The 26381-nt window shown below is 48.9% G+C and overlaps 1 protein-coding gene across 1 annotated transcript in view; it reads right to left on the bottom strand.

The window, feature by feature from the left end:
• AGPAT2 (1-acylglycerol-3-phosphate O-acyltransferase 2) overlaps positions 1-26141 on the bottom strand; it is a 28989-nt gene extending 2848 nt beyond the window's left edge. Inside the window, exons 1-5 of the mRNA XM_073314781.1 lie at positions 25823-26141; positions 11163-11296; positions 8998-9173; positions 8537-8632; positions 2937-3009 (exon numbers count right to left, since the gene is read on the bottom strand). Coding sequence (XP_073170882.1) covers positions 2937-3009; positions 8537-8632; positions 8998-9173; positions 11163-11296; positions 25823-26022 — 679 coding nt within the window. The 5' untranslated portion in view covers positions 26023-26141. The remainder of the gene's footprint in view (positions 1-2936; positions 3010-8536; positions 8633-8997; positions 9174-11162; positions 11297-25822) is intronic.
• Positions 26142-26381: the final 240 nt, after the last annotated feature.

Raw genomic sequence — 26381 nt, 5'->3', positions numbered from 1 at the left:
CATTAGATGGCCATTCTCCACCCTCCCTATGACTAAGATACCAGTCATAATCCCCAACTTCACAACTCCCGGTAGCCCAGCAGACATGGCCATAGCAGACAGCATAGCAAAGCTCGCATGTGCTAGTTACCAGGATACAGTTTAAGTGCACCATTACATCAGCTGTAACAGCCATTAGTGGGGATAGTTCATTTTCATCTGTGTCATAAGGCTGTGTACAAGTTCCTGGCAGCAGACTCAGACTCCAAGCGTTCATGGCTTCCTATTGCAGGAAATGCTGCAAACAGACTAACCCGGCAGAACTTGCAACTCCTTTCCCTGTCCCCACCAGGCTAGTGGCAGAGACCGTAAGAGCCTCCAATTAGAGTCCATTGCAAAAGGTCACCGGTGTGACTTTTTAGAAAGCAGGGTAATTTTTGTAGCTGTTACTAACAAAGATTCTCTAGAAAGGATTCTGACAGCATAACCCACTTACATACACAAGCAAGTGGCTATTAGCATTCAACAGAGCAGATTTTCTTGGACCTGTGTCGTGTCATGAGCAGCAACGTTACGCAACATACAAGGCCTGTGACACCCAGGGTTTTGCATTTCTACATTCAATACCCAAGTGTGTCTTAGGCCTCACCCTAGGGAGTGAATTGAACTACCTGGAACAAGATCTTACTCTCTGGGAACCTTTAGATCCTTGGAGGTATTTGGTGGGATCATAGGGGTAAGTTAATACATACACAGTAAGAGCATGGTCTGAAACAAGAAACTTCCACTCAATCTTTAAAGCTTTGCTTCTGCAAGTAAACTACTTCTGCTCCTCAATTGAGCTACACACCCTCTGGCCTTATCTAATCTGCTCAGGTCCCGGTCATTGAAAGCCACAATCAAGCCAAGGTGCGCTTCACTTGAGGCCAGGCCACTTGGCTCTCAGAGTTGAAGTCATCACATTTTTGATTTGGCTAGGTGATATTTCCCCCTTAACCCTCCCACCCATGGGGGCACACATTCATTTGGAACCCATGCAATCCTGTTTGGATTTCCCCAGACTGTAAGAAGTGCCAGCAACCCTCCCCATGGCTGCCCAGCAGTACAGTTCTCTGGTGGTGGTTTTTGCTGTGCAGAGCAAGATTTTTTTGGATAATTAAACCCACAGACCCTGCTGTTGCAACAAGCCTGCTAGAGCAAGCCACATACCCCCCAGATTCTCTTCTGAAGCAGCAGGAACCACTGTGGCATGCAATGGCATTTACAGGACTCAACAGGACTGCTAAGTACCCACTCAAGAAAAGTAACAATAGCTACTTCTGAAAGAAGTTCTTAGTTACTCAGTTCTCAGGGTGCCCTTTACTGTCACAAGGACTGGGTAGAGCCGTCAGGCAGAGCAGGTGCTGCCGAACCCAGCTAGGACAACACTTAGGAAGTCCTTGGGGAGAGAATTACAATTCATTCCTTTGACGCCAAAAGCTCCTGAGTGATCAGTTAAAGAAACTCCAGCCTCACCTTGCAAGAGTGTTTAGGAGGCAGCAGGAGCCCTTCAGGTGCTGTCTCTTACAGGACCAGGTGCATTTGATATTCTTGAGATAACAGGTCAGCCAAAAAGCCAACCCAGTGACCTAGCCTGCACGTGCTGGGGAAGCAGGCCGGAGCACAGGAAGCATCTGCTGATTACAACAGCCTAGGACATTGCCAACTGTGCACAACACAACAGTGTCAGGTGCTTTGTTCACACGTTCTCTTTTTGTCCATCATCTACTGCAAGTATGGGCCAGATGAGAGTTAACTGGACCACGCCTCAGTCAATTCTCTAGTGCAGCAGAGTGCTTACCCCTCTCCCTACGCCCCAATTTCTGTAGAGATATTTCTACCACAGGTCCAGAGCTGCCTCTTTAGGTAATAAGACCACAGCCTAGCTCTTACATAGCACTTTCCATCCAAAGATCTCAAAGTGCTTTTTCAAAAGGAGGTCAGTGTCCTCTCCATTTTACAGCCCCCTAGCCCAAGGCTCATCACGTCTGGAGGACAAGCCCAGCAGCGAGATTACTAAACCCGCAGACAATGGGAGAAGAATTGAGATGCCAGATGAGTGACACTGGGACAGGAGTGGCCTGGCGGTGAGCGAAAAGAGCAAGGAGACAGAAGCAGATGATTTTCTCCCCAAGGATTATCCTAAAAAGCTTCTAGTTGCTGCGGTCACTGCCTCCTTACTGGATTTGCTCATTGAAGCAAGGAGCTGAAAGGAACCGGGCATACGATATCCTGCCAGAGCAAACTGACCCACCGACAGCATCCCCTGACATTCTATCCCTGGGCCTCCCCACCCTTCCCAGGGGAGACTGCCTGTTGAGCCAAGTAATCTGGGGGGCTTTGGAAGGTTAGCAGCTGCTTAAGATGCTTGTAAGATGCAAGAATTTGATCCCTGGTCCCCAGAGGTGCCTAAATGCACCCTGCCTTGCATCTTAGAGCAGCTGGCCCAACACAGCACATAGAAACAATCCTGGCCCAGCACCAAGCATTGCCCCCTCTTGCCCATATGCTACTCTCACCACTGGTGTCAGGGTGCAACAGTTTAAGTGAAGGAGATTTGGAGGCTGCTTTTCAGAAGAGCTGAGCTCCTACTTGGGCACCTAAGGGCCAGATGGTCAAGAGAGCTCAATTGACTGAGCACTATCTGAGACGAGCTCTGCTGGGAAAAAAAAAAAACAAACAACCCACCACAAACCATCTAGCCCTGATCATAGGTACTGAGTGCCTTGGACAATCTGGCTCTGGAAGACTCCAAGAAACTGAACAAACACAACTTAGTAAGAGGACAGCCACTGTGACAGGAATGCCCAAATAAAGATGTCTCAACAACTCTGCCTTGAGCCCAGCTTTTCTTCTGCTGGGAGACCAGAAATACAGAGTCCACCCATAAATAAGAGGGGTTCAAAGCAGTACAGTACCTGATGTAAATAGCTTCTTGGCTGGATTGTAAAATGAAGAGAACGAGGAATACACCACAGGAATAACTGGAACCTTGAAAGGGGAGGAGAAAAGTACCAGAAAGTTAGAGGTTTTTTGTATTACAATAGCATGGCACCCACCAACACTGAGCCCCCATTGTGCTAGGTTGTCTACAAATACAGAGCAGAGTTGTAACTCTGATGAGCCTACAGTCCCCAAAGCCAACAAAGGGTAGAAGTCAGTTACTCTCTCCATTCCCATATGTAAAATGGGGTAAAAGATTAAGGCCTGGATCTTCAGAATGGTATTAGGAGCTTAACTCCCATTGAAATCAATGAAAATTAGACACTGCCACACCTTTGTGGAGCCCAAGTGATTTTCCTAAGGTCACAGGGAGCTTGCAGCAGTGCTGGGAATTGACCTGAGGTCTCAGGCCAGTGCTTTAGCCACAAAGTTACTCTCCCAATTCAAAACCTCCTCAAGCCACCATCCTCCTCAGCCACGTTTAACCCTGCAACTCCCTAGGTTGAAAAGCAGCTCGAACATGCACCGCAAATGCCTCTGAGCACACAAGAGGGAGCAGGCCAGCTAGCGCTGGTTAAACATTTAGGAACAGGAATCACTGTTTGCAATCATTTATGAGCAAGGCAATGCCTCTCAGAGAAAGATGGAGAAGAAAAGGCAGCTATTTTTAATCTATCATTGGCAACTTACTGAGAATGTAAATGAAGCCAGCCACCTTGTCAGATGTTGTCCTTAGCCCAGTCTCTAGAAATCCATCTTTAATGACTTGTTACTGGGTGGTTAATTTGTACATTGATTTGTGGTCTTTAGCTGCAATTGGCTTAAATCAAGTCACAGGCTCCACACTGGGTTTGATCTGCCCATTAGAGATCAAGGAGGTTGAGACAAATATACAGGAAACAGATTAAGAACTACAATCTCAATATTTTCTGCTTCACTGTCAGTTATGGTCCCTTCTGCTCCTGGTATATTGAAGCTTGTTTACATACAAACATCATGCCCTCCACAAACACAGAATAGACCTGAGATAGCAAGCAGTACAGTGTTTGGTTTTCAGAGTCTGGTAGGACTTCCTAGCCTGAAGAAATCTGGAAGAAAACTGCCTAGCTACTCTGCTTCAAGTGAACTTCGTAAAGTTCCAAAGTAGTGGCCTGGGAAACTAGAATCCTCCATGTATCTGCTCAGTAGGCCACTGCACCATTGCAAGCAATATCCGCTTCCAGTGTGCTGGTGACCATTTAAATTGCATTTAAAAAGAAAAAAAAGAAAGAAAGAATTGGGTGAAGAGAAAAATGGTCACAGTACAATGGTCACAAAAGATAACTACTTTAGATGACAGACAGGAGTTGATCTTCAGCTGTAGAACCTTCCATGTTACAGTTTAATAAACTCCTCTAACCAACCACTACAGAGTTGGAAATTAAACGATCCAGACCACAGCCTGTATAAGTTGTGGCTGTTTCCCCAGGATGCACAACAGAGAGCGGGATGGATGCCATGTGCACTGGAGCATAGTCTATGCTACAAAGTTTTGGGCTATGTTGGCTAGCAGCATGCAAAGGAAAAAAAGTATCACCCCCTCAGCCGACTTAGCTATGCTGGCAAAAGTGTACAGCGTAGACCCAGCTGTGTCAATAAAAGAGCACTTCTGTCAGCACAGAAGTGCTGTTCAGGAAGGGGGTTTAGCTACACCAGCAGACAGCTCCTTCTGCCACCTCACTGTGTCTACACTGCGGGTAGCGTTAGCCTAGCTATCCTGGCAAAGCATTTGGAGGGTTGACAAGGCCTGAGGAATGGCTGACTAGAATCATATGCTCCCTCCCAAACCCCAATGACACACAGGAATACATAAGCATTCAAAATACAGGGCTGTCAGATGCTTAGCAGCCGCCATTTCAGAATGAAGGGGTGGCAACTAGCATATAAAGCCCCAGGAAGTATTCGGTTTCTAGGGCTGCAGACAAGTTTCTCCTGGGAGATAGCGGCTCTAGGTTGGCATGGCTGCTGCCTGCACCGCACCCATTAGAGATCGAAAAGGATACTTTCCCTGGGCTGTGGTGCTGCATCTTTCACCAGCACGGACTTAACTTTAAAAAAAGCCCAGAGATTTAAGATCAGATGGTCAGTCAGCAAATGGCTGGGGCCACTGAAGGATTCTGCTTTGGGAGTGGCGAGAAATCAGACACCTGCACGTCTCAGAGAGCACCAAATGTTCAGCCCACAAGCGGCACAGCTTCTGAAACATGCCTCGTTTCTAGTGCAGCAGAGAGTAACATTCACTGGTGGTTAATCTGCCCTCCACAAATGAGACAGGAACAATTTTTGGTTTTGGAGGTTCAGATCAGTTCAGCAGCCAAGAAGGGCTTGCAGAGACACCTCCATAAGCCAGCAATGGTTAAGCCAGAAGACTGAAGTTCATTTGCCCAAAGCGCAGAAGTCTTATGGTTTCTCCCTGGAACCTACCACTGTAGTATCCGAGCTTGAGATCTTTATATGCGAAGAAAAAAACCTGCTTGAGCTGAGAGTACAGCATGTCTGGCTATGGAGCCTGTGTCACACTGTGGAGGTTTGGTGTGTCTAAACCAGGATATGCATGCCTACGTGCTCCCAAAGCTTTGGAGAGGTTGAGGTTTGTTGTTTGGGGGCCTGTTTTGGATACAAGAGAGCTGGTGCAAGACCAAAGCACCAATGTGGGAAACCAGCACGACCAAGAAGAGGAGAACTAACGCAGTCCAAGATTTTGTCCTCCCAGTCTCTACCAGCCTAAATCTAGGCCAAACTCTTGTCTCTTTAGGTTCAGGTCCAGCTTCTGCAGGATACCTGCCAAGAGCCATTTCTTGGATTAAGACAGGGAAGCAAGGCTGCCTGCAAGTCACGCAAGTTCAAGGATTTCCCCATGGCCTGTCTATGTGCTAAAGGAAACCCCAATATTAAGATGCAAGTCATACTGTTTGCACTGTCTGGCGAGGCAGTAACTGATGGCTATCCAAATTAGGATAATTTAGGCCAAAAATCTGGTCTAAATTATCCTCTGTGGCATCATCACCTAAAATATTTAAGCCTTTTTAGGGGAAGAGTTAACAGATTTGGGGAGGGTGGGCAGGGAACACAGTTGCTCAAGCTAAATCATGCATCTCTTCCAAGCAGCTGAGTATCTGGCAAAAAATTCAGATTGGGAAGTTCACCTCTGGCTTGCCCCAGCCGGGTGTTAGGGTTAGGTCCACATGTATTGGCAGATATCGCTGAGAGACAGTCAAGTGGCTACTGGATAGAGTTACAGAATAAGCTACACTGCTGGGCCCCAGTTAATAGCAGAACTGCAGTATGGTGCTAGCTTGAGACAACATCCTTGTGGCATGGCCTTAGGGCTTAGAGGTGAGGTTGACACTGGAATCTACTGAGAGACCTTTAGCTTACTGCAATTGGTCCCCATTCAGCAGAATGGAATCCTCCCAGGTCCTCAAAATTCCCCTAAACCCACCTTTGCTGCAGCATCTGCTCCACAGTGGTAGGCCAGACCCCATCCTAGGGTGACCAGATGTCCCAATTTTATAGGGACAGTCCCAATTTTGGGGGGCTTTTTCTTATATAGGCACCTATTACCCCCCTGATCCCCTGTCCTGATCTTTTTACTCTTGCTATCTGGTCACTCTACCCCACCCACTCAGCAATTCTAGAAGACAACAACAATTAACATAAGGAGCTGTTCTGGGTGCTCCCTTGTTAGCCACTCAAGGATCTTGTCATTTTAAGAAAAAGAGTTAAAACAATGCCACAGGCTGCACAGGAAGGAGCAGCCATTTCCATAGAAATGGAGTCCAGAAGCTGCTTTAAAGGAACAAGCACTAACAAAGACTCCAGTGTTAAGGACTTGCATTCATTTCTTTACCCCTGAGGTTGTATTCAATCTTATAGGAGCCCCACACTGACAAGCTTGCAAGATGGGGCATCCAATGCTCTCCTTGCCCCAGTGCTTGCTAGATCACACCCTGCAGTAGGGGCTCTCGTCCTCACAGTAACTCATCCCCAGGAAGGAGGTAGCCATTGGCACAAACAAATTTAAATATACAAGAGGAACGATGCTCCCAGAAGCAACTGCTTGTCCTATCTATAGATCTGCAAACCCATCCCAGATGCTTTTCAATGGTTTGGCTCATCTAGGGCTGAGGGGGAAATACATTTTGCTGCATGTAGAGCCTAAGGTTTAGTGCACTGAAGCCTGTGCTCAGTCACCATTAAGTCTGATGGATCTGGTAGAGGCAGGGGTTTAAAGCCATGGTTTTCAACCAGGGGTACAGGTACCCCTGGGGGGTACCTCAACTCATCTAGAGATTTGCCTAGTTTTACCACAGGCTACATAAAAACCACTAGCAAAGTCAGTACAAACTAAATTTTCATACAGACAATGACTTGTTTACACTGCTCTGTGTACTACCCACTGAAATGTAAGTACAATATTTATATTCTGATTGATTTTATAATTATATGGTAAAAAAGTGAGAAAGTATTATGTCTGATTTACTAAGCAAGTGGTTTTTAAGTGAGGTGAAACTTGAGGGTATGCAAGACAAATCAGACATCTGAAAGGAGTACAGTCATCGGGAAGGGTTGAGAGCCACTGGTTTAAAGCCACCATAGTTCGCCATATTTAATAGCTACTCCAAGGTGCCTTTCATTTCAAGTTTAAGACTTGCCCCACAGGAGTACTCTGCGGGAGGGCCACCAAGAGGCAGCACCTGCACCTTCTGCACTTTCAGTGGGATCACTCAAGAAATGTTGCAGCCTTCAGCAATGTTGGACAAGCTGATCCCCCAGACCTCCCAGTACAGGGCTGTTCTCCAGAACCTGCCGAGTCACCAGTTCTTGTACTTGCAGGAACATGGAGAAGTCCTTAAACCCGGTTATGCAGCATTTGTATGTAGCAAAGCACATTTTAAATCTTGGTTTCTTCCAAGATATGGCACTAATCAATCAGTCCCGTCTTGCAGTGTGCTAAACAACGCAGACACCACAGCACCTGCCGGGTCACCATGCACTGTAGAGCAGGCAGCACCGAGGAAGTGATTCAATTGGCTAAAGGAGGGATCTAATTGACAAAGGCGGGTTCTAACCCAAGTTATTGCAGGCTAGATGTGTGACTTAGAACTATGACGTTAGAAGCTATAATGCAAGCTAGTAGTAGAAGGAGCCAAGTTAGCCAGAATTTGATCACGTTTCATGGGATTGTCCTGGAGGAGAATGCTAGCTACGCCATGGTATTGGCTGGCCATCATCTCCTCCCCATGCACCAAGGAGGGCAGTCCCCACCAACCCATTTATCTGAAAAAGTTTCAGGTGCCATTTTCAAAGGAGGCTCCCATACTTCTGGGAGCCCGGTGAGAAAGCTGCTTCTCTCTGCAACTTACTATCTTGGGTGCTCTGAAGACAGTGTTCACTTCAAAGGGTGTCTTTTATCATGCCCCCATTTTGGACCGCTAAAGAGCCCTGTGTTGCCAGTATCTGGTCACCATAGGTAGACCTTTCACTGGAAGGCCCGTATAGTGCTTTGGCTGTGAAAGAAGCTGACCAGCATTACCTGTGCCTGTATAGCGAGATGAAAAGCTCCTTTCTTGAACGGTAACAAGTCACCATTCCCGTTCCTCGTGCCCTCCGGGTACACCCACACTTTCACCTGTAAGACAGTGAGATAAACCATGAAGTCCATTTGTTGGCACACCAAAAGTTAGCTGTAGAATTAACCCACAACCTCTCTAGAGAGGTTCTGTCGGATCATAGATAGCATGCCTCTGTTCCTAGTTGTTTGGAACCCCCGCAGAAGATTTTGCTGCAGGATATAGCTACAGCCAGGGCTGGCATTTGAAGTTTACACTAGCCACCAGGTACTAGAGGTCAGACAATAGTTCTCATAGTATCCCACCCTCCCGCATCCTTAATCCAGTGTCTGACTAATATTCCAGCACATGCAGCCCTCTACTTGGTAACAAATGCAAGCAGTGCCCAGCACTCACAAAGCCTATTGGCATATACTGTACTCACGTTCTCATCCAGCATGGTCTGGGCAACCTGGGCCATCACGGTCTTGGCATTGCTCGTACTCTTCCTGTTGATGAAGACGACACCACCCAGGTACATTATCAGGCCCACAGGGCCCATGTACAGCAGCTCCTTCTTGCCGATCTGAACACAGTTATCTGGGAGGATTTCCATCAACCCTAAGCCCAGGGTGAAGGGAGAGAGTGTAAGAAGCCCACCCACAATAAGCCATGACAACAAGAAAACCTCTCTCTCCACCCACAAACCAGATCGGCAGTGTACGAGTGACCCAACCCAGGCCTGCTGCCAAGCACCCAAAGTGAATGGGTGCAACAGGCTGCATGTACAGGAAGGGCAGCAGCAGCCAGAGAGCTTTGCAAAGATGATCCCTTGCCGATTCAAAAGCATTGCTAGCTCGCAAACCACCACGTGCCTTTCAGCAGCTTTCAGGCGTTAGACAACGAAGAGACGTAGTCATAAGAGGATGGAACGAGAAAGGGGCGTGGGGGGGAGGGGAAGGGAAGGAGACGTAAAATAACCACCTGTTCAACAGCTCTGCCTCAGGGGCTTCCTTGGTTCTGCAGCAGGAGCATGGCAGAAGGGACCCATGTGCTTGCCATGGCTAGGGGAGCCTCTTCCTCTCTAACAGGGGCTGCAGCCCAGAAAGGCAATTTTTTTAACGTTTTGCACTTACAGGGTGGCAGCAGGAGCCAATGGCTGGATCAACGCGCTGCGATGGAGGAAACTGCGGTTTTATTCCCAACTCTGCCATCACTCCTCACTTTGCCTTAGACCCTCCCTGCTTACTCCCCTGTCTGCAAGATGGGGTTACACCACCACCACCTTTGGAAGAAACAGGTGATCCTAAACTCTAGTTGTGTTTGTACAGCACCTGCACAATGGCTTCCTGGTCCATGACAGGCTAAGGCACTAGGATAAATAATAATAATGTCGTCTCAATTGCTGAGGCACCAGACAGGTTGCAGCTAGAAAGTAGGTGTACCAGAGTCTCCTCCCTCGTTTGAAGGGCTCCATTAGCTTATTTTCTGGTGGTTTGTTGTTAAAACCCTTTCACTACCCCTGTCATGCTAACGTTATCTATTAAGATGAACAAGCCTTTGGGACGTACCCAAGCGAGCCAGACAGTGCAACAAGAGGCATTCCAGCTGGCATATCTACCCATGGAAGGATGATGCACAGGATCCAATTACTGTCCCAACCTGGAGAAAGTGGAAGTATGCCCTCCAGGTGTTATTCCACATACCTCACTGCCTGGCTGGCCTTTTCTGTCTTTGCAGGACAGAGGGCTGCAAGCCAACCTTCCTAATAGGACAGCCTTCAAATTCTGAATGAAGTAACAGGCCCTAAGCCATGGGGAGACCTTGGCCTTTATTTCAGGGCAAGGGCAGAAGAACCTTTCCACTCAACTGAAGGCTAAGACTTGACCCATGCCTGCCATGGGTCAGTAATTGGGGTGGTACAGCTAAACCTGTTCAGAGCCTCAGCAAGCTGTAGTAACAAGTATCCTGCAGAGGATCACTAGAGAGCATGGGCAGAAGGAAAAAGGGGGGGCAGCCATATTCTTCTCCCGAGGGGGCACGAAGCCAGTCAGTGACCATTCAAACTAGGACTCTCATACCCCTGCTGTAAGCCACACTGAGTCCCTCTTGCGTGCCTGTGTTTGATTATCCCACTGCTGTTCTTACATCTGCCTCTGAAGCATCTAGCAGTGATCACTGTCATGGACTGGATACTGGACTAGATGGACCTTGGGTCTGATCCAGTCTGGCAATACCTAGATCACTACTTACCAGGCTACAGAGCTCAGCACTTCCACTGCTCTGTGGAGAGAGCCCAACCGCAAGTATACCCCTCCCTGCTCACCCAATACCCCATTACACTGCTCACCCAATACCCCATTACACTGTGCATCTCCCCACTCAAAACACTGCTGTAGCTTTCAACATCGTAAATGGCAATTCCCGTAGGCAGAACTGACCAATGCACTGTGTGACATACAGACAGGTCTCCTGGAGCCTCTTCCACTACAAGGCTTGGAGACTCCCCAAATCAGGGGCAAGCGCAGGATTTCCCCAACAGCAAAGCTAGGTGCACCCAACAGTTCACTTTCAAATGAGACAGCTTCTTTCTCAACCCAATCAACTCACCGATCATGTCCAGGATGCTCTGATGATTTGACACGATGACACATGGCTCCTCGATCTGGAAGTTCTCCAGACCTGTTGCCTCAAACCTCAGGCCATAAATATACTTGAAGTTCTTGACGATATTTTTGATGATTCTGCATAGAGAAAAGAGAAGTGAAGTCAGGGCAGCAGGTCTCATGGAGTCGACAATGTTTGCATTACGGTGTGGAAGATGCAGCACTAGTGCAGGAGAAAGAATCTGTTAAGGCAGAGGAACAGGCCTAAGGACCAAAAAAGGTGTCAACACCTCTCTCATTTACCTGCTCTCACACATGTCCTGGGATATCCCTGCATGAGCTGGAAGCTGCCTAATTTGCCCTGTAGTTTATTAGGAGGGACAGGAGGATGTAACGTCCTTCAATTCCTGTCCCAGAACAGTTGTCACATAACCCCACCCTCATCGACAGCCTCCCCGCACAAGGTCTTACACAAGGGTACCTTTGGACCAGCTTCCTCTGTGCAGTACTGCACACTGCTCCGCAGAACAGTCGCCCTCCCAGATCAGAGGTGTGCAGAGAAGCAGTGAACCCCTCATAGGACACTTTAGTGCCAAGGCTAGTCAATCAAACTACCATTTGCTCGCCCCCCCGACGCCAGCACTCTGCCACAGGCCTGCTGTGCTCCAAAAAGGTGTGACATTCTTCCCCAGTCTGGGAAATTGCTTTGACTTTCTCAGTCCAAGCTACATAACTGAAAGGCCCATATAAACAAAGGGCAAACAAGTTCTCTACTGAGCTCAATGATCAAACACACAAACTACAGGATTTTGTAGACCTCTCCCTGGAAGTCATTTGTTTATTTCTCTTCACATCTATCTGCACCATCATTGTAAGACACTGCCATCTGCAGGGGGAAAGCTTTGTCTAGTGAAACAGCCCACTACAGGAACCAGGTCAGTAGATTCACCACCTGCCATCTTCCAGCATGCAAGATGACTAGACATGGTACATTAGCCCTTATGTAATGCTACTTGAGATATCTGCCTAATGCAACTTATTTGGAGAGATGCTCACTCCAAAGAGCTTTGCGGGAAGGCACAGAGCAGCTTGGGATCCTTCTCAGTGCCATCTTGGCCAGTTATTCTTTACAAAGAAGCAAGGGTTCAATCCCGCAATGAACTCAGAGGAGAGCTCTGTATCTGTAGGGAGCACCACTGGCTTCAATGGGGCTCCCCACACAGGTACTGGGGTCCAGCCGCACAGACCCCATTGCTGCACTAAGAAGAGCTGCTTCAGAAGTTCTGGCAACAGAAAAAGTTGTTTCCTGAACCTGTTGGAGATGGGCCATGCTAGCCCCACTGTTGGGTTTCCCCAACACACTCAGTCTTGCCTACTGCTTTAGGCTGTGGGCTCTTTGGGCAGGAGCCATGTTTTCAGGAGAGCTCAGCACCCAGTGGCAGGACATTGGGCTGAGCACTGACGATGTGACTCAGTTTTGGGCTCAGCGCCCTACAGCACAAGCAGTCATTGTTTCTGAAACCAAGGGAGCCAATTTACAGCAATCTGGAAACAGCTGGATTAGTTTCTAGTAAAGAAAGTGAGAGTTTGGCTGTTTGCTGAGGGAATTCCATGGAGCAGAGACAGGATGACTCGTGCAGACTCAAGAACCAAGACCCCACCCTGTACAAGGATGCACACAAGCTTCCTGCCAGCAAGCAGAGATTAGGGTGCTGCTCCTACCACCCACACAGCTGGGTGGAGCCCTTATGGAATTAAGTGCCAGCCAGAGTTTCATTTAAATTAAGGTTAACAGTTAAAAACCAGAACTTCCAACTGCAAGCCTCCCATCCCTCTTCCCGGCATGCCACAGGGCTGGGACGAACAGAGCAATGACACAGGGCCAGGGCATTCAGCAGCTACCAGAGATAAGCTGCCCATACATTTCTAGCACCTATGCAAAGAGCCTGCTGTTCTGGATAAACCCCATATTTCACTGCTCCAACGCTCAGCCCTTCACCTCCTGCATGCTAACAGCTATGGGGGGGCAGGGGATGGCGCAGCCAGTAGGTGTCCCCATCGGAGAGGCAGAGGAAGCAAGTGCGTATGCTGGGAGTGTGCTGGAAGCTAACAGCCTCCCTCAGCAGATGTAGGGGATAAGAGAGATGGGGTGCGTGTGTGTAGAACACCTGAACACGAGCTGATTTTATTTTCTGTGCTTAAGTGCCAGAAAATCTCACTGCAACACGCACACTGTTTAAGACAAAAGACTTGATCTAATAAGAGAAGAGCGTGTGTTTGGATCTGTGCTTAGAAGCCATAGTGGTGGGACAGGGTCCCCCGAGCTCAGAATTGGAGTGTGGGGCCCAGAGATCAGCTGACCAGTGCATACTGGCTGTTTCAGGTGTGCGTGTATAGCTACTGCCACCTACAGGGGAGGATGATGAAGATGAAGGTGTGACAGCACATCTGGAACCTGGGGAAGGTTAATGAGGAATCAGAGTATTTCATGCTCCCCTAATGCTGGCAGGGGAAGGAGGGGTGTCTTGTTAAAGTGGCTCTCAGCTTGGGGGAAGAAGGAGTGAGCACCCTAACCAGACCTTCTCACACCATGGGCAGCAGCAGCTCCTCCCACCTTTCCACATGAACATGCCGGACAGCCAGGCACAGCCCCGCTTGCCGAGACTGAAGTTCCCCCCACCTCCCCTGCACCAGGCTTGAGACTGCCTGGGTTGAGCATTTTCACTCTCCAATAAGCCCCCCAGCAAAAGAGATGGCCATTTCCAAAGCTCCCGCTGGCTGCCACCTCCCCATCGGCAGGGAGCAGCAATTCTGTAGCCAGACAGGGCAAAGGCTGCAGTTTCATTTGCGCCCACACGGCAGCTTCTGCCAGCACAACTGTTTGTGCAGCTGCGCCCACCTCCCCACCTACCGTGGCTGAATGCATTTGAACTCACACAGCACTTCAGCGTGAGCCAGCATGTCCAGGGGCATTCACACAGAGCAGCATTCTCCCAGATGCTTTACCTCCCAGCTCTGCACAGAGGCTGGCTAAAGCAGATCATCAACATTGTTAGAGATTCCTACCCTCCATAGGGAGCAAAACATAGGCACACACACCCATGTCCCAAGCTAGACTTCGGTTAGGGGGGCAGACATGGTCAGCTGCCCTGGTTACTAGCAGAGTTTTAGCCACACAAGCCAGCATGCCTGCAGTTGGTCACGAGCACCCTTGTCTATACTACAAGTTAGTGTTTTCTCGCCTCCCTATCATCTCCACCTAGCTCTTATATGGCACTTTTCATCTGTGGACCTCAGAATACTTTAAAGGAGGTAAGTGTTATCCTTATTTTATAGATAGGGAAACTGAGGCCCAAGCCCAGCAGAAGAGGGACAGAGCCAGGTATAGAACCCAGTTCTCCCAAGTCCCCATCCTCTATCCACTAGGACACTCCAAGCATTTCTCCTGCTCTACCTGGATTCTCTTCATTACAGCATGGCTTCTGGGAGGGGACCACTCAGTTTTTCCCAAGCCTGCACGCTCAGGACAGTACAGTCTCCTCAAAAGCCCAACTAAATTTGAGAGAACTCTGCAAGTAGTTTTGGTTTGGACTGAACGGACTGGGGCTTTTACAGCCAGCTGAGTGGCATGCCAGAGGCGGACAACACCCACACCCAAGGGAGAATACATGGGGCTCCGTGCCAGCACTCGGGCTGGTCAGGACCGGTTCTTCCCCTGCAGAAAATGGATGAAAATTGACAATTTTTCACATGTTCAAGTTTTCCCACAGGAAGAGTTCAACTGGTAAAAACACCAGATTCAGGCAAAGCCATTTCTGACCAAACAAAAAACAAGAGTGAGAAAAGTAGCAGCTTTCTGCAAAGATCCTCATTTTGTCAAAAAACGATTTGCTATTAACAAAGTTGATCAAAGCGTCTGACTAGCCTGACTCAGCAGCTATTGGTTTTCCTAGACAGAAGCAAGGTCAGGAGAGGGCAACTTTTCCCTCCTGGATCATTACCAAATCCTATTGATTTAGGGTTACTAGAGAGATGCCGAGCGAGCCAGCGGGAGTCACTGACAGGACAGCATTCACTCCCCAAACTAGTCAGGTCAGCAGAATACCAGACGTGGCTGGATATCGGCAGGACTGGTGCTAGAAGACTCAAGTCCTCTATCTACCAGACACAGCCCAGGTAATGCAACGTGAGCACCTCTGCATAGCACTGATCCCAACACAGCAGGGCCGGTCAGTCCGGATGACTGTGGCCTACCCCGCACAGTGTCTACGCCAAGACTTGTGAGAAAGCCCCACTTCCTCCAGCTGCAGGAGTGGCTTGCACCAGGGACACGGACCCACAGAGAAGGGGACTGAGATGAGATTAATTTAATTCAGTAAAAAGAAAAGGAGGACATGTGGCACCTTGGAGACCAACCAATTTATTTGAGCATAAGCTTTCGTGAGCTACAGCTCCACTGAATGCATCCGATGAAGTGAGCTGTAGCTCATGAAAGCTTATGCTCAAATAAATCGGTTAGTCTCCAAGGTGCTACAAGTCCTCCTTTTCTTTTTGCGAATACAGACTAACATGGCTGCTACTCTGAAACCTGTCATTTAATTCAGTGAATCACAGTCCATGGACTGGCCTCCAGGAGACCAACTGGCCTCCAGGGTGAAGCTAATGGCTCCTGTCTGGTGTGACAAAGTTCCTCCTCTACCTTGGTGGGTCTTGCGCTTATTGGCGGATTTGCTCGCCTCGGAGATTCACGGCAGCCCTCAGTTTGGCCGTTTTTGTGAACCCACAGTCCAGGTCAGCTCCTCCTGTGTCTGACCAGGAGTTGGGAGGTTTGGGGGAACCTGGGCCTAGTCTCGACTCCAGGTTCCAGCCCAGGGCCCTGTGGAATGCAACTGTCTGGAGTGCCTCCTGGAACAGCTGTGTGACAGCTACAACTCCCTGGGCTACTTCCCCATGGCCTCCTCCCAACACTTTCTTTATCCTCACCATAGGACCTTCCTCCTGGTGTCTGATAATGCTTGTACTCCTCAGTCCTCCAACAGTCCGCGTTCTCACTCTCAGCTCCCCGCGCCTCTTGCTCCCAGCTCCCCACATGCGCCACACAAACTGAAGTGAGCTCCTTTTTAAACCCAGGTGCCCTGATTAGCCTGCCTTAATTGATTCTAGCAGCTTCTTGATTGGCTGCAGATGTTCTAATCAGCCTGTCTGCCTTAATTGTTTCCAGAAAGTTCTGGAACCTTCCCTGTTACCTTACCCAGGGAAAAAGAACCTACTTAACCTGGGGCTACTATATCTGCCAGGTGGAAATCAAGCCCGAGATGATTGGCCACTACCTGGGTGAGTTTTCCATCACTTACAAGCCAGTGAAACACCTCGCAGACCTGGTATCAGTGCTACCCACTCATCTAGGTTCATTCCTCTGAAGTAAATGATGCTTCGGGAAAATATTTTCTATATGTAAATAAAGAAAATGCTCCTGCAAAAAACCAAACCCCCACCCCCAAAAAACAAAACAAAAAATTCTCCTGTAGCTATCTGGCCTGACCCTGTCACACTGAGAAGCTACAAATAAAGTAGGTTTCCTTTTTTCTGGTTCTCAAGGTGTCCGAATGAGCCAGTGCTCCACACACTCAAATAGAAACCTCCAGTGATTACCAACCCAGGCTGCATTCAAGTCTGCATCTTGACAGATCATTTTACTATAAGAGGAACGAACAGGAGACTGGCAATTGCTCAGAACTAGCATGCACAAACACACACACCAATTCGTTCTTTGCAGGAATCAGAGGCAGAGGTTTAGCCCATTTTGTCTCACTCCAGGCACAAAGTCAAAAGGACTGTGTGGTGGGGTTAGGAGAGTCAATGTGACTAAGTCAGCACAAGGATCACCAGTATCCTAGCCATGAGAATGACCCAATTTCCAACTCCACCTTCCTTCCCTCACCAAACCAGAGGAGAGGTCACTGCTCAGGAAACTAGGGCTCTGCAGAAAGCAGCAGGAGGAGCTGGTTACATATTAACCAAGAGCACATACTGGCAAGAATGAGGGGGTGGCTTGATGTTGTAAGAGGAAGGTCCAGGTTGCACAACATGTGAGGGGGTTGTCCTGAAACTGCTCAGACCATAAAGGGTGAAGTACTGATCTGGAGCAGAGCCAGAGCACACAGGGCCCGACTCATTCAGCAACACTAACTGGGCAAGAGGAGGGGCATTGCAGCTAGGATTTCCTCCAGTACATGTGGGGACAGTATTACAAAGGTCATAAGCCTCATGCTAGTGAGAGAGTCCGCAGGGGACAGGAGGAAACGGCATTCCTTTACCTCCCTGGTTACTCAGATGGGGTAACTAGGGGTTTCTACCGGCATAGCTACACTGTCCAGGCTTTGTAGTCTGTAGTACAGATAAATCCTGTCTGTCTTCCTCCAGTTCCTGACCCTACTGCTGCTCAGTCTTACGGAGTAGCAGCTGTACTAAACTGACCTAGCTGATAGTTTTCATGGCTGCCCACAGGGTTAGAAAGAGCAGCCAACCTGCTGCAGCTTTGTCAGATCCCCGATGTCACTCCAGGGCCTCTGCTCTGTGTGTGTAAACAACACTGGCTCAGCTGTGCTCGCTTCATGTTTGTAAGGTTCTTTTCAACATTACATGCCAGAGGCCAAGTTCTTATTTTAAAACGAGACACTTACGTTCCGTACAAGTCACAGGCCCTCACCTGAGAGAGCTTCCTGACCACCAGACTGGATTTCACAAGCCTCAACAAGCCACACTTGATTGTTAAACTAAAACATTAAGTCTAATTAATCAACCAACATGTTATCAGAGACCTAAGAATGTATTTCCAAGGGCATGTCTACACAGCAACTAAAACCCCCACAGTTGGCCTGTGCCAGCTGACTCAGACTCACAACGCTTGCGTTGTGGGGCTGTTTAATTGCAGTGTTAACGCTGGTGCCTGGAATCTAGGACCCTGTGAGGTGGGAGGGTCCCAGAGCTCTGGCTGCAGCCCAAGCCAGACGTTCTGGTGTAGACCTTCCATGCCACAATTAAAACATCCCCACAGCCTGAGCCCTGTGTCAGCTGGCACAGGCCAGCTGCGGGTGTCTAACTGCAGTGCACCCCCCTCCCCCAGCACCAGAATATATTGTCAATGCAGGGTGCATTTCATGCTTCTGAAGTTCTAATGGGGCAGGCTACATGTTGGCAGCTTTAATGGGATTTCACAATCGGCTGTGTGTAACGAGTGACATCTGAGCCTCACGTTGGCACACAGTGACCTCTTCTCGGTCATGTTGGGTTTGACGTTATGGAGCCAGGAGTTGAATCAGCGGCAGGGGCAAGGATCTCTGTACCAGGCCATAAAGCCTGCCATGGGTATCTCTAAGCTGTGTGCATCATTCATTTAGTCAACTTTCATCAGTGCAGGTTAAACCTTAATCCACTAGTCTAGGTGCAGAGACTAGAGAATGGAGCCAGGTGACATGCCCGGAGACTAGTGCTAAGGGTTAAAAGCCAAAATCTACACACTTACTCCTCATACCATGACCCCCACTCTCCCAGATGTGTGTGCAGGTGTACACACACACACACACACACACACCCACCCTCTACCCTTCCTACCACCTTTGGAGATAGACTGAGAATAAACTGCACTGACTTCAGTGATGCTACCTGAAGACAACAGTACAGGAATCACTGGCACCTGGGTACGGAATTAACCCAGCAAACATTTGGGTCCCATAACTCAAAGTTTGAATCCAGAGCTTCTGCAGGTGCACAGCTCACACTTCAATTCATCTGGATCAGAGCTGAAACACAAAGCTGAATTAGGCACTAACTGCTTACAGAAATACCAAGGCACAACACTATTTCAAGTACGTACACACACACACAGAGTCACAGGCAGTTCAGCTGTGCTCAGAACACCAGCCCCCAAACTAACCGTCAGCTCTGCTGTAAAGCCTGGCACCTGTCCTTCCTGGAAAAGGCAGGGTCAGCCCAGCCCCGCCCCTTATCTACAGCAATAGTGTATTCTGTACCAAACAGAAAAGGAGGACTTGTGGCACCTTAGAGACTAACCAATTTATTTGAGCATGAGCTTTCGTGAGCTACAGCTCACTTCCGATGAATTGAGCTGTAGCTCACAAAAACTTATGCTCAAATAAATTGGTTAGTCTCTAAGGTGCCACAAGTCCTCATTTTCTGTTTGCGAATACAGACTAACACGGCTGTTACTCTGAAACCTGTACCAAACAGGAGATGCAACATGGATACTCTCCCCCTCCCAGCAGGGGACTTGGCTCACAGACAATCCAGGAAGCGGCTATGCCAGAAAGTCTCTCATTCAGCATGTGCAATCCCGACACAGTGGAGCTGGACTTTAAAATAACTTGACCTTTGTTCTAACCACAACAAGTTAAAGCCAGGAGCCCCCACCACCAGCTTTCCTCAGAAGGCAGTTTGCCTCTAGGCAGGCCCAGCACTATCTGCCACCCTGGGTGGTAATTGGCCCAGGACTCCTGAAAGGTTGTTTAACTGTAATACCCAGGGGCACCAAAATACCAGCTTACCTTCCGCCCCCCCCCCACCCCCAATATTGAGATCCCAGAACCAGCGCTGCCTCGAGGCATAGCATTACGGCAGGCCAGCTGCAGGTTTTTAATTGCAGTGCAGACATACCCTTTGTGGCCCTGAGAGCCTCTGCACCTTGATGCCCCACATCTATAAAAAGTGTGATACTTTGTGCAGGATAGTAATTCTCATCATTGTGCTTAGTCTTTTCATCCAATCAGAGGGCCGGGGCATTGGCATGTCTCAGAGGGAACGATCCTGCTAACATGGCACAATACATTCAGAGTTCATAGACTGCAAAGCAAGTCATCATACGCCTGCCAGGATGCATGACCACCACAGAGCAGCACTAGGTAGGCAGCTAGTGCAGCGGTTGCGTTACACAAGCAGCATGCTGGTACAACACACATTTACAGTTAAAGGGGCACAGTTTAGTTTAACACCAAGATAGAGACAGTTCTACAACCCTCTGAATCTTAATGAAATCATTTCCACTGGACTTTTAATTCCATGAAAGACAGTTCTACTTGGATCATTTCCCAGGGGCGTTTGTAACTGCAGAACTGTGTTAGGTCAGTTGTGTATAACCTTTGCAGCACGCAGGGCCATGCTGGCAACATCCCAGGAAGTGGAGGACGGTGGCTTATTTGTATGCCTTTACATGCATTGAGTCACTGCATTCCCCATCCCAAAAAACTCATTTTGAGGAAGTACAGTACCTGGTTATCGGAATAGTTACATCTTGCATCTGACGAACCCACAAAAGCTGATGCCCAAATAAATCTGTTAGTCTCTAAGGTGCCACAAGGACTCCTCGTTATTTTTGCTGATACAGACTAACATAGCTACCACTCTAAAAATCTTGTCTTCAGTTTCCCCCATCTGCCATGTCAGTCCTCTGCTCACTCTCTTGCCTGCAGTCCCTCTACACAAGTCACTATTCTTGCTGGTCTCAACTCCCCACCCACTCTGGTGAAAAATCCTTCAGACCCACCCCTCACGCAGGAGGGCCAAACCTATCACTCCAGGGATCCAGGCTCTTGACTCTCCCACCACACTTCTACTGCAGTTTTGCTTCCCTACCACCACCCCCGCCCCCACACACACGTAGGCAAGGGAAAGGAGACCAGAGTAGTTGAGATGTCTGGGTGGTGATATAGGGAGAACTAATTTAAAAAACAGACAGCCAGCAGAGCCAAACAAGGACAAGTCAGTCAGCTCTCCAAAGAATGCTTGTTGGAAAAGGGAAAGCCCTTGAATATTGTTCTCTTTCTGAAGTGAAAAAGTCTTCAGACCAAAGTGTTGCAACTACAAACGCTATGATATCATAAAGAAAATTTCCCCAACGTGCCGATATTTTTTACCCACGGCTACAGAACGCTTTTTATCAAGGCAACAGAATTTTTATTTTGTTGATCTGTCAGAAAGACTCAATGGTCCACACAGAAGGCAAGATCTCAAGAAATATACACATCGGAAAGTGATGAAAGATTCAGAGTTCTCAGTGAATGACCCAAGGAAATTTTAAACATCTCATTGTAGCAGGACTTTCCTTTCAAGTACAGCGGTTGCTTTGACAACATTAGAACACCGCCTCGGAGGTCAAATGAAGTACAATTAGATTTTTCTTCCTTCCTCCAGATCTAAAGAGAGGTCATGGTAGCGAGATCAACAGCAAGAGCCCAGGAGAAGAAGTTTTTGCTTTTATAAAAGTACTTTTACATCAAGCACACTTTCGGGCTGCTTTGAAAGGACAGTTGTATAGTCTCAATAGATTGAGGTGTCTTTCAGTTTTGTGGTGGTTCCTACAAGCCCTTCTGTATCCTCAGCTGAAGTATGTTGTATATACTTTGCAGAAATATTCTTTAGCACAATAATACTGGTTCCTGTTAGACTAGTGTTCTGTAAGAGACAGCTGTATATGTAAACAGCCAATAGATAGGTCAGATACAAGTAGGTAACATGCAGTGCGGTTCCTGAGTTTTGAGAGATCAGTATCTGTTGTTGTGCACTATGAATGGCTTAAGAGGTGGACACAAAGATGCAGGGATTGTTGCGTGCAGCTCAAGGGAAAACTAGGTAGACTATTCCTATCTCTGGCCATGGCAGGCCACTGCTGTAAAAAGGTATACAGCAGTACCAGGGCACTGTTTTGACAGCTACACCTTTGCATTTAAAATATAGATTTGAAGCATGCAGGGAAACAGCCATTCTGAATCAACTCATTTTGCTCACATGCAAGCTCAACACAGAGTTCTGGCTTCTGCATCCCAGATTACATCATGTACCAATAGAAGTCACACTCTAGCTACTAAACTTCCACAACAGGATTATTACCATTGCACTGTAGTGAGACTACAAAAAAACCACTCGCTTGTCTCAGACCATCTTTATTTACTATCCAGGGGCATGTCATTCCACCTACCACTAACACATAGCTACCTCCAGGGTGGTACACAGAAGCTGCTTAATAGCACACAGCTACAATTAGAGATGGGACATGAATAAGGATGTCAGACCATGGAAACCATCCAAGGAATTTACAGATGTGAAACCACAACTAGAATTTGGCTAGGACTCGAAAAGGTTAACATCCCTACACTTCAGAAGAGGGGCCGCTTAGATACCGACCGGTCAGCCCCGTGTTTTCACATCTTATTCAAAAGACAGCACCTCCAGATACACACTTGAGAGTTAACAGACAAAGCTGACCGTTTTATGCGTCAGGATAGATCCGTGTTTGCTCTCTGAAAACTCCTTTGGTTGCTCACAAGATTATAATTAACCTCATATGACCCCAATGCAGAAGCACCCTCATGCTGAACTAACCCATAATCACTGCTGTTTCAAACTACTTTTTGAGGAGTGGGGAGGCATGGGGAAAGAGGACCGTGGCAGCGGACATAAACATGAAGCTGCCACATGTGCACTGTGTGTAGAGAGAACAGAAGCAGAATCTGGTAGCCAAGCTCCAACATACAGACAAGAGCAAAGGGACACACCACTTTCAGAAGCGACAGCTATAACTGTAGATGGACATATCTGGGGAATAAAGAGGTTTAACTTTGCTCTGAGCAGGGATCCCAAGGATGGTTTAAAAAGCCAGCAGCCCTTTGACAGGAAGGCTCCCAATACAGCCAAGTGGCGTCAGCATGGAGTGAGCAACAGCATTTCCCAGTTGAGGGAAAGGCTTTACGGTCCTGCTCTAGTTCAATACAGTCCTGTCAGTTATAGGACTAGCGGCACCTCTGAACACTTGCTGGTCTGAGTGCACCTCTCACGCCTTTACCTCTCCTGGGGTGGAATGCCACAGTTCTCCAACTCTTACCTAGGGGCCGGCCTATCAGCCATTCTTATCCCGCAGGTTTGACTGCGTTTTTGGCTGGACTCCAAAGGCGTCTGACCAATAGTCTACAGATTCTACAGTGACAAAACAGCCTTCTTAAAACCAAGTACTGTTTATATTGCAGTAGGAACAAAGCATTTAGATGTTAAAAAGAGTCTACCAGCATGTCTATCTTACCTAAGAATCCTCTGATGGTAACCTAGGCAGGCCTAGCTTCTACAGACACCTTAGCAGGTTCCTGCATCGCAGTCTGACTTGCCAAAATACACCCCATCGCCCATAGTGTTCCTTTTTAAACCTGCCACCACTCCTCTGATGGCCTGTATTCTGAGGCCCTTTCCTGTCCTGGCATCATCTCCTAATTCTCAAGCGTCTGCCGAGCAGTGGCCTGTCTTGAGCCATTTTCTCCCCACCCCAGCCCTCCATTAAACTAAACAAATACAGTCATACAGTAAGCATCCCAATAACCTGGGCAACATACAGTATTCATTAATTATTGTACAGCCATTCTAAATCAGGGTTCGTCAATAGGCAAACCAGCACCAAATCTGGACTGCCAGACGCTTTTGAACAGACCTCAAAAATATGTACTTATTTTTTTGTCCAGAGAAAAAAAAATAAAAATAATTTACTACCCCACTCTAAATCCATCACACCTGCACCTTAGCTCCCTGCTACCACAATGGATTTTTCACATTTGTAGATTTCTGGGACGTGGTCAGGACACATATGTGCCTGTAACAAGAAATGGTAATATGGAGTGTCTCTTTTCAGTTGCCCTCCCTGCTTCTCTCCCCCCCCCCTCGGTCTCCCCCTTGCAAAAGCAAAGACACTTTTGTTTAGTCAGGGGATCTATCTCCCAAGTAAATCAGGACAGTGACAGGAAATTCTACAGCCATCTTCAGCTTGTCTGGACTCTGTACAACACCACTTTCAGGAGTACCAGAACCAGCATGATCAAAAAGATACTACAGCTGTGAAAGTCCCAAGTGTTCTCAAAAAAAGTGTTCTTGTGTGACTAAGCGATTTCCCGAAGATCCTCACCCCAACCAGGACTGAACATTGTCAGAATCAGAGCAACATAACCTCTAAATGTAGCAATGCAAACAGAAGTCTTATCTTTTCCACCAACAGAAGTTGGTCCAATAAAGTACAAGCTTTTGAGTTACACAGAGCTCTTCTTCAGGTCTGGAGAAGGAAGCGGAGTATCTGAGCTAAATGTGAGTTGGGACAGATTGTTAAGCAGAGGCAAAACAAATCAGGGCTCCAACTGGAACAGGTTACCTAGGCCCGAACACAGCTCACTACCTTTCTTTTATGTTAAGTGACTTCCAAGCTTTCACATCCTCCTCTGGCGATTTCAGTAATCAGGTGCATTATTGCGTAAGTGACAAGTTACTCAATCTAACAGATCACCCCCTCAGCCTGCTGTGTTTGACTCTAGGCAATGGGGTGGATAAAAAACTGAACAGATTAAAACTGCTTGAGTCATACAGTATTTAAAAAACCTCTGTCCAACTAATACATGTCCTCCAACTAGCAACTGAATGCATTAAAGCTATAGAAAATCCACACTCCCACTTCAAAACAAAACTACACACCTAAGAAGCAGAAAGGAGGACATTCTAATAATAAAGAGTCCCAAGGATGTTTATGGGGCAGATCACATCTTAACAGAAACTTCATGAAGACCTCTCCTTCATAAGGACACAGGTCACCTCTCTGCCAATTTGCAATAGCTTTAACATCTGTGGCCTGCGCCGTGCAGGAGGTTGGACTAGATGATCATAATGGTCCCTTCTGACCTTAGTATCTATGAATCCTTGGGGCTGCAACAGCAACTGGATACAGGGACAAACAAGGTTAGGAAAGTATTTAATGTATTTTTAGCCATCGCACCTTCTAATGCAGGTTAACAACTGGAAAGGAAGAGAGCCAGCACCCTGTGGCCTGACATCCCTTGGCAAGCTACTCGTGGTAAATGGGCCACAGTTCCATAGCTTACAGTACCTAACCACAAAAGCCGTCAGTGCTTTGGTTGTAAGCCTCTAAGGAGGTGTGTTGTTTTTGGGGGTTGGGGGGAGGGGGCATTAACATCCTAGCTCTTCCTCCTCCCAGTGTTGCCTGCTACCAAGGCCTGTAAGCCAACAGAAAGCAGTTACCTGTTTTAGCCTCCTATTACTCAAGTCATTCAGAGCTGTCACAACACAGTATTTGTGACCTAGCTGTTGCGTTGACAGCAAAGGATTGCAGCACCATGACTACTGGATGGGGCCATCACTGAAGGAAGGGCGAGTCCAACCGGGCTATCACGAGGACAACGCTGGGGTTACAACACAAGACTCGTTTCGGGGTGCGGAGCCTTTCCACACTGGCTAACGGCAGGGCCGAGCGGCACAGAGGCGTGCTCACAAGCGGCCCCAGGACCCAGCGACCGCCCCGTCACACCCAGCTGGCAAACAAGCCCCCCTTTAAAGCGCTGAGCGCCCCCCCAGCCCAGGCGCGCAAGGGCCAGAGCAGGGTCAGTGGAGCTGGCGGGTCCCCGGTGGGGGGCACACGAGCGAGCAGCACCCGAAGGGCCCAGCCAAGGCCCCCCTCGCTCAGCAGGTTCGCCCGCTCCCCCCCCAGTTTCCCCACAGGCTGCGCGGGGGGCTCGGCCGCCCGGCTCCCCACCGGGGGGCGCTTCCCAAGCCGGCTCAGCCGGAGGCGGAGCGGGGCCGGGGCCGGGGCCCCCCCGCTCCCGCCGCACTCGCCTCATGTTGCGCACGGTGCGGCCGCCGTGCCGCAGCAGGCAGAGCGGGACGGCCAGCGCCGAGGCCGCCAGGCACAGGACGCAGTAGACGCCGATCTTGAGCTGGAAGCGGGCGGCGGGGCTGAGCGCCAGCAGCGCGGGCAGCAGCAGCAGCAGCAGCAGCAGCAGGGCTGCGCCCCCCAGCAGCCAGCTCGGCTCCATGCTGCCCGGGGACCCTCGAGGCCGGGCTGCGCCTCCGCGGCCGGCCGGGGACGCGGCGAAGTCAGCCCCGAACTCAGGCCCGTCCGCCAAGGGGCGGCCCCCGCCGCCCTTAAGGGGCGGTTCGCGCACCCCGCCCGGGGGAGGGGATCGGCCGGGCTCGCCTCGCCCCGCCCCGCCCCGCCCCGCCTCGCCTGGCCTCGCCTCGCCTCGCCTCGCCTGGCCGGCCAGGGCTCCGCTCCCCCGGGCCCGCGCCGCGAGCTTTCCTTCCTCCCCCTGGCATCCCCCCTTCCTCCCCCTGACACACTCACTCACCCCTTCCTCCCCCCTGGCACCCCCCCTTCCTCCCCCCGACACACTCA

This window comes from Lepidochelys kempii, chromosome 16 (assembly GCF_965140265.1).
Source record: "Lepidochelys kempii isolate rLepKem1 chromosome 16, rLepKem1.hap2, whole genome shotgun sequence".
NCBI lineage: Eukaryota > Metazoa > Chordata > Testudines > Cheloniidae > Lepidochelys > Lepidochelys kempii.
This window is presented reverse-complemented; position numbering and strand designations above follow the sequence as displayed.